Source organism: Rhinolophus ferrumequinum, chromosome 7 (genome assembly GCF_004115265.2).
Source record: "Rhinolophus ferrumequinum isolate MPI-CBG mRhiFer1 chromosome 7, mRhiFer1_v1.p, whole genome shotgun sequence".
Taxonomy (NCBI): Eukaryota; Metazoa; Chordata; class Mammalia; order Chiroptera; family Rhinolophidae; genus Rhinolophus; species Rhinolophus ferrumequinum.
In genome coordinates, this window is record NC_046290.1 from 88383745 (window position 1) to 88392750 (window position 9006).

Sequence of the window (9006 nt, forward strand, 5' to 3'; positions counted from 1 at the left end):
GCAGTGAAGCTTCCAGGTGCCAGCTTAGTGAAGCATTTTTATCATTCATGGAATGTACTCGTAAGGCACAGACCTGGAAGAGATCTATTCTAACTTTTCCATTTTCCTATTAAAAAAACAAACTCAGAGTTGTTAAGTGCAATGTGTACAATTACAACACTTTATTATCTTTTTAAAACATACAGTAATGAAAAACTGTGTGTGGAAAAAAATATATGTCTGTGCCTGAGGAAGAAATCTGGGAACATTCTAATGCTACACCCATTGAAACCTCTGGACCGGCCGCGCTACGGTGAATTGTGTCACATATGTACTTAACTCTCATTCATTCACTCACTTAACAAATGTGCCGAGCACTGCTTTAGGCACAGAGGATACAGTAGTGAACAAAATAATCAAAAAGCGCTGTCCTCACGGAGCTTTCATTCAAATGTGGGGCGAGAGACTACCAACAAGATAAAAATATAGAGTAGTCAGATATAGTGTGTCAGTCAAAACAGATAAATAATAAATGTCTAACTACTACATTGTTTTGTGCACCCAAAACTAATTTTTAAAAATGTTAAAAAAAAAAAAAAGGCATTAAGGCAAAAAAAAAAAAAAAAACCAGAACAGGAACCGGATTGGATGTGTTTAGCAATGGGGATCAGGTTGAAATTGTAGGCAAGATGGCAGGGAAGGCTTCACTGTGTGAAGGTGATTGTGCAAAAACCTGACGGAAATGAGAGAGCCAGCCATATATACATCAGGGGTACAATCATCCCAGCAAAGGCAAGAGGAGGTGCAAAAACCCTGGGGTGCGAGCAGGCCTGGTCTGTTAGGAATGAGGACAGTGCGAATGCGGCAGAATGAATGAGGAGAGGACGACTAGGAGGTGTGTCAGGGAGGTAAGGGGGGCCCCATCACACAGGACCATGCAGTGTAAGCACTTGGGTTTCTAGTCTGACTGAGCTGAAAAATCATAGGAGGCTTTTGGACAAAAGAGTGTCACGACCCAACTTATATTTTAACGGGACCTCTCTGTGCAGAGTTGAAAGCAGACGGAGAGCACAGCAGCAGAAGCAGTGTAGCCAGATAAGAAACTACTGCAATGCTTCAGCTACACGTGCTAGGCAAGAGAATTAACCATTTCAATAAATGGCAAGCTGGGACGGGGGGGGGGGGGGGGGGGGCATTACGGGGCACTCCTGCCTCAACGTGAGCTCAGGAAGGAGGCTAGGAGTCTGTATTCCCCTCGGCCTGCTGAGCTCCCACACGTCTTACAGTGAGAGCATCCCACCATCACAGGAGCGATGCTAGCTGTTAGAGATGGGTGAGTCTCATCCTGCCTGGTCTCCAAACACTAAACAAGTCGTCACAGCATTCATGTCAGCCAGACCTCTCACACTAGCTCAGGGGAGTGCTGAGAACACAGCGTCTGCCTGAGGCCCAAACAACACCTGCTTCCTACACCATCTCTCTCGCTTCTTGTTTTCCCTACGTGGTTCCCTCCTCGCCCCCAAGCGTCCTAAAGGCTCTGATCTCATTGCTCTTCAGGGTACTTTCTTCCCCCACGTCATTAGAGTTGCAGCCTTTCTATCATGGTTGCAACTACGAATCTTGTTCCCTCTAAAGCACTATTAAAACAGGTATTTTTAAACTCTTAGGTACGGGGCTGTTTGATTATTGCTAGGTGAAAATATGCATTTGCTCCAGTCTGCCATTGCACCTCATATTCTTCCTCTAAAATGTAATCCTGTTATAGGAATGGTCATCACGATGAAATGGAAAATTTTGTGATACATATAGAAAATTCCTAGCAAATATCACACTATCTTTTAATTCTTTTAACTGACCGAACTCATTTGCCAGTTAAATCTGTTCTTACAATGCTGCTTAGTTTTTCCAAATCAACAAATACATGCCAACTTTAGATATATTCTAAGTGTTCCCAGCATTATTGGAAAGAAATGGAAAACTCTTCAAACTCGGTCACTGGCACTAGAGAGGCTGGTCTCTGTACAAATAAAAACATTGAAGGGGGAGGCTGGAAGGAAGGAAGACTAAGCTGATTTGTAAGAGGTAAGATATTTGTGCTACAAAAATGCAAAAAATAAGTGAATCGTTTATTCCAGAGAATCACTGTTCTCAAATGTTCATTGTAAAAGTCTAGAGAAGATTAGACAACTAGGAAGGTTTTGTCGTCATTTTTTTTTTTTTAATGAAAGTAGTGAGAGGGATGTATTTACAAGGATGTGCCAGTTTTCAAGTCCAAGTATGGCAACAGATGAAACTGGGCTCCCTGCGGTTACTGGGAAATATACACAGCTTTCAAAACCAGCATGAAGGTGAGTCAGAGTGATGTGCTTTTGTACAGAGGAGGAAACTGACATAGTCTTTTCGGCCAAACACTAATCCTGGGTGGCTCTGGTGGAATGAGGTATTTAATCATCTCACCGGTCACAGTCTTTCTTCTTGAGTAAATAGTTGGCAACCTTGGTCATTAGCTTGAAAAGCAGAGGGAAAAGGAAGGATTCACAAGTGAGTGCCCAGCAGAGGTGTTTGTTTAGGCTAAATCCTGACTGTTCTTTAGGATCTAAGTCAGTGTTGCTTCTTCCCCGCCCAACTGTGGAGATGTGACTATAGGAGCATGTGATTCCATCCTGTGTGTCACAATGTCTCAATAACTAATCACTGAGTGAATGAATGAATGAATGAATGAGTGAATGAATGAATGAAAAGATGACCATGAAGGATACCCGAGACCCCACCAGGAACAAGCGTACATCCCATTGTCAGAGGTATTTAAATCAGAAACCAGATCAGAGGTTCTTGGCATTTCTGTGTTCGGTGAACAATTTTGGGTGGTGGCATACGTGAAGGGATCAAAAGGGAACACCCTTTTTAGAAAGATTTAGAAAATCTGAAAAGAGAAAAGAAAAGCTTTCCAACCATTCAGCGGTTGGATACCCTTCAGCACTGTATCACTGTTTCCACAAACCCACAAACTTCCTGGATTCACCGGGCAAGGTTTCCATGAGTTGTAGGTCTTTTAACCCGGTATTTATTATACCACATCTCCTCTCCTGATGATCAGTAGCAAATTGTAGCCTGCTGTCCTCTCAGTCTGACTGTCACAACCTACCAAACCTGTCTGATAGCTCTATGACGATAGCTGCGTGATGGCAAAACGCCAATTTTACTCATTGATTACGATTGGCAGCTGACCTATCAAGAGCGTGAGGGACACCAATGTCTGAGAGTCACTCACTTTGAAAATCATCAGTGAGGGACACTGCAGAAATAATTCCTGTACAGGTGAAACCATATCACTCCTAAAATGCAGTGTCCAACTCTAAGTTTCTAAGCCACTACTTAAACTAGAATTACTTCTGCTGTGAACTATTTAGTCATTTTTGACATAACTCACATGTGGCCCTCTGCTAAAAGCATGAAGGGACTCAGGGTATGAAGAATGAGAAGCTGGAAATGGCCAGAGGTAAATGTCACAGTATCTTCTGGGCCTTTCATCTTTCAAGGTTGACACAGAAAAGTGGGCATAGCCTGGTCCGGCTGCAGGCAGAAGGCCCTGCTTATCTGTCCTCTTTCTAAAGCTTTGTAGACATCTGTACCCAACTACCATCAGCCCTTCTCCTGTCTCCTCCTTGTCATGCCTCTCAGTCCCCATTCTTACCTGCACTCACCTATTTTAAGTGGTAGCAGAAAGCGGAAATCATGAAAAATGGTATGTGCTTATGGAAACTTCCACAACAGTAGCAATTTTAAGGAGTTCCTATCTTGCCTGTGGCTATCTTGATTTGCCCCTAGACAGATAAAAAGCGGCTCTCTTGTCTCTGGTTCTCCTTGAGCCTCTGGCTATGAGGTTAAGCCTAAGATTATCTGTTCAGATGACAAAACATCAAGTCTTAGGCAGCCACATCCTTGGCAAGACCATCTGAGCTGCTAGTGAATGCCTAGGAAAGACCGCAGGTGTCTGAGCTTTGGGGACAAGTAGAGCTGTTGGGACCTTAGGGACATACATTCCTTCCAGATGACGGAGACTGAACTAGGAAAGAGCAGTTCAGGACAGGTCATGCTAAGGTTAGTGGTAGAGTCTGGAAAACTATGGCCTTGGGCTATTTCCACTATACATCGCATGTGAGGCTGCCAGAATCCCCTGCTTTGTTGAAGAATTTAAAACACTTTCGATATTTGTAACGTGTTTAGAAATGGAACAAAAACATTTTTGTTTTATGTGTAAAGAGGTCATTCAATAGTAAAACATTCTTGTATGAGAAATTTCTTTTTGGTGTATATATTCCTTAGCTTATCTCCTTATCAGCATTTTCATTTATGAAAACAATACAGTAGGAATCAAAGGCCTTGTGCCATCTCTCCTTTTTCCGTTTCATCTTCCTTCTCTATTCCTTTTCCAATTGTGTTCTCCCTGTGCTATGGACGGAATTGTGCCACCCCCCAACGCCCATCGTATGTTGAATCCTTTACCCCCAATGTAGTAATATTTGCAGAGAGTGCCTTTGGGAATTAATTACGTTTAAATGAGGTCATGAGAATGGGGCCCTCTTCAGGAGATTTATGCCCTGATAAGGAGAAACATCAGAGAGCTTGTGGTCTCTCTCTCTCTCCCTCTCTCTCTCTGCCATATGAGAACACAACAAAAAGGTAGCTGTCTGCAAACCAGGAAGAGAATTCTTACCAGAACTGGACCATGCTGGCACCTTGATGTTGTACTTGCAGCCTCCAGAACTGTGGCAAAATTAATTTCTGTTGTTTAAGCCACTCAGTCTACAGTATTTTGTTATGGCAGCCTGAGAAGATCAAGACACTCCGACTCTCTTTTTCTACTACTGTTCTTTTCTGAGACAGCAGAGACAGAAGATAGAGATCCCGTGTCTATATTTGCCTATGTAATGCCACCCTGCTGCATTTTTGTCCCTTTATCATGAGAATTGGATAAACAAAGTATTCTACTTATATTGCATTATTTAAAAAAAAAAAAGAAAAAAAAACACCTTTTGACCAGTTTGCCTTCTGGAATGGCACTAAACTCCTTTCTTCATTGTGCAAATTGGTAGAAAGGAAGGGGACAACTGAGGAAAGAGGACAGAAGGAGAACTCAAGAGAGAGGAGAAGGTGACAGACAAGCTCACACCAAGACAGGAGCCCCAGGACACCCCTCCATCCCTGAGCCTCACGGAGGCCCCGGCTTCCGGTCCTGCACGCCACTCCTTTCCTCAGCATCTTCTCATTGCCTCTTCCTGTCACTTCCCATCTTTTCTTTCCCCTCCTGTTGGAACTCATTTTAACCCATAAGAACCCATTCTTTCAATCCCAGATTTCCATGGGTCCACCTACTGTGGCAACAGAAAGTTGACCTATGTGCTAATGGCTGAGGATCAGTGATCCTCCCTCCCAAACAACAACGCTATACGTGAATTAGAGGCATGTAAAAAGAATACATCCACCTTGGTTTCAGAGAGCACTCATCCAAAAGGAAATCAGCCCAGCACTATTCAGCAGAAAAATAATGAGAGGCACAAATGCAAGCCACAGTAATATTTTTAAATTTTCTAGTAGCCATATTTTTTAAAAAGTAAAAACAGATGAGTGAAATTAATTTTTTAATGTATCTTGACACAATATATCCCAAATATTTTAATGCACAATCAATGGTTTTATATTTAATGAGATATTACACGTTTTTTTTCAAACTAAGTCTCCCAAAACAAATACGTATTTTATACTTACAGCTCATCTCAATTCAGACCAGCCACATTCAGTTACTTCATGGTCACATGTGACTAGTGTCTACCAGAGTGGATAGCACAGCCCTAGCCAGATAAAAAGAACCTCAGATGAGGAAGGCCTACCACCATATGGACTCCCCACCCAGGGCCTGAAAACACGGGATTCTTAGAGAGGCAACAAACTAAATGCCCCTTTAAGATCTGAGATGTTTTTTTTCATTGCTTTTTTTAAAAAAGTACTCAAACCACTGTCATGCGGGGTCTCTGGTCCCGCTCCCCACATAAGAACGCAGGACGTGGTGAGGTCAAAAAGGAACACCCACGGAGCCATAGGTAGGGGAGTCATGCCACTATATCCTCGCTGGCGGCTGGGTTGGAGACACAGGAAGCAGGAGCCACACGATCTGCAACCTGCCATCCCCTTTTCTCTGCCAACCAACCTCACTTGCCAACTGCAATCCGCGCTTGCTAGCTCAGCCACCACCTTCTTGCTAGCCCCCATTTTTTGCTAGCCTAGCCATGGCAGTTATATTAGTGGCCAATGGCTCACAGGTTACAGCTGACGGCCGGCCAACTAGCCACAGCTGATGGCCATCCAATCACAGTTGATGGCCATTTACTACCTGAGCCAGCACCTTTCCACGTGAGGCCGAGAGCCTGGAAACTGCACTCCTGGCTCTGTCCCCACACCGCCATCTCCTCAAATATTGTTAGAAGTTGAAATGTTCAGAATAAACATTTTTCCGTGGATTCTTAAAAGGCAGCATATTGCTAATAATAATTTCTAAGAGCAGAGAAGAGTTTGACCCCTCCCTTCATCATTTCTGTGAGGCCAATAGCATCCCGCCCGCTGTGCAGCTTGGTGCACAAGCTTTCACCCTGTGATCCCTCAGTAGAGTGATGACTGCACATTAGTCTTATTTACTGAGAAATGAGTGATTACATGCTTGCATGGACTAGCAGAGCAAAGCTTTTCCATCCCTAGCAGGTGTGCAGGTACACAACAGTTACAGGCTTTTGTATCCTGGACTAATAGTTAAGTTTCACTTGGGTGCAGCTGTGGGGTTTGTTACCACTGGGGATTGAATAAATGCTGAACCTTCCATTATAGCAATCAACTGTCAAGACAGTGTGTTAGATTCATCCATATGCCACTGGCTCAATTGTTCCTACAGTTGTACCCAAGCTGTGATGTCCCTTACTTCTTGTAGCTGAAGACTGCCTTTTATGTAACTCAGAGAAGTGATTTTAATGGTAGAACTTTCAGAATGAGAGCGGTAAGGAGGATGGTACTGCAAAGTCTAGTAGAATGGGATTTGCTTTCAGCAACTAAATTTTTTGATGGTCTTGGAAGATTTGTTTTCAAGGATTCTCTGCTGCCGGCAACGAAATCTTTTATCTATTTGTTGGAGCCTCACTCTCCCTCCTTACTCAGGGGCTAGCTAGCTGATAGAAATTGTTAAAGGATAAGCTTTTATGTCCAGGAAGTATTTGTGATTTTATTAAGAAACACTGAAAAGCCTAAAAGAATCTCTATAGGAGATGCCACGCTAATAGAGCTTCCCTCGATTGCCTCAAATTACACCCCTGCCGACTCTAAAGCAGACTTGGGTTAAAAAACTAGTCTATTCTCATTTACTTCTCCCAGAAGGAGCAGTGACCTTTTTTCTCAGTCGAATTAAAATTCAAATTGAAGCATATTTCTACTTGATAATAGCTCTTGTGAAAGCTTCTTAGGGAAAAGAATAACATGAAACCTGGGATAGCTGTTGTTTGTAGACTGGATCTTCAAGGACAGCCCATTCCCATGGTTAATTGAAAGTTAAATGTGTATAAAAAAGAGTTGGCAAAGACTGATTCTCCTCCCTCTCCAGAGGCTTCCAAGTTCTTTTTTCATGAGCACCCAGAATCTTTCCCCTTACTGGATCCAGATTCCATTCTCAGTATATCTGACCAGATGACGCAACATCTGTGTTCTCTTTTAAGAACGTGAGAAATGAAGCTTTTCATCTTCCCTCTCTTTGAGTTCTGGGAAATTCAATTAAAACTGCTCAGACTTCCCTTTTCTTGTTTGCTTTAGAAGACAACTCACCGGAAGAGTCCTATGGCAGTCTCCCACCTGTGGAGGAAGGTGATCGAAAAATTAGCTTGATTATGGAGTTGTCGACCCAGGTTTCCCTGAAGACTGAGAAGATAACTCAGCTGGAAGAAGTTTTAGAGGAAAAGGAAAGAAAGATTCAGCAGCTAGAAGCTGAGCTGGGGGCCCTTCCTTTCCAAGAGGTCAAGGACTCTCAAGAATGTTTACAAGAAGCCCCCATTTTCACTAATAATAGCATCAGTCCTGTGGTCTCTGATGAGGATATGTAAAGAGTCGCAGTAAAAAAACAATAAAAGTTCACTGAGTCTTGTCAAGGTAAAGCCTAGAACCCAATTTGTCTCCTCACGGGAAAACTCATGGGTTTGAATATATCTTACAATGTTCATATTGGAAGGAAACAAAACAAAAGGAAGTGTTCAGAAATAAACACAGAATGTTAGGCATCAGGACTCACGTAATCCACACAGCTGTAGAATTCGATGTTTTCAGACATTCCTGGTAACAGCGGGAGAGGGAAAAACCACAAAACTAGAGAGATGGTAAAAAACTTAGCATCATACTTTTGCCAGGTTTGTCACACTGCAAGGAAGGGATGGCACCAGTCCCATTTTTGTATGCAGCTCAGCTGTGAACAGTAAGCCGTCATGGAGGGCAAGCTTCAAACTGGGGAATGTTAGGGCACAGAAGAGCCAGATCACTGCCAGCCGAGTAAACAGCCATGAAGTCTGTCCTTTCTGGTCCTCTAGAATGTATTTCTTTATGGTGTGTATTTTTATTAATATTCAGCAAGGGTAGAAATGAAATAAAACCAAAGCAATCAAAAGAAATAAAGAATGGATGAATCAGAGAGCAGTCCTTTGGGAAAAGTGTCCTGGGACAGCATCTCCTTGGGAAAACACAAAACCACTGATTTTTCCCTTAGGAGCTACTTAGTCTTGCTACTAAGATTAAAGCAAAATATACTTCTTTATTCTGATTGTACCAAGGAGCTGTGAACAATACAAAATAATATCAGGAAAAATAGAAGATGGAAAAGGAAAGCTACCCTGTAATTAATGGAATAGAAAGAATCATAGATCATATTCCTCTTCATGCATCCCCCTCAGATGAATTATTTCCCACCCAAAGGAAACAGCTAGGCACTAACTTTTAGGAAGAATT

The 9006-nt window shown here is 42.6% G+C and overlaps 1 protein-coding gene across 1 annotated transcript in view; it reads left to right on the forward strand.

Annotated features, from left to right (window-relative positions):
* CCDC192 (coiled-coil domain containing 192) overlaps nt 1–8114 on the forward strand; it is a 182770-nt gene extending 174656 nt beyond the window's left edge. Inside the window, exon 7 of the mRNA XM_033110843.1 lies at nt 7828–8114. Coding sequence (XP_032966734.1) covers nt 7828–8114 — 287 coding nt within the window. The remainder of the gene's footprint in view (nt 1–7827) is intronic.
* Nucleotides 8115–9006: the final 892 nt, after the last annotated feature.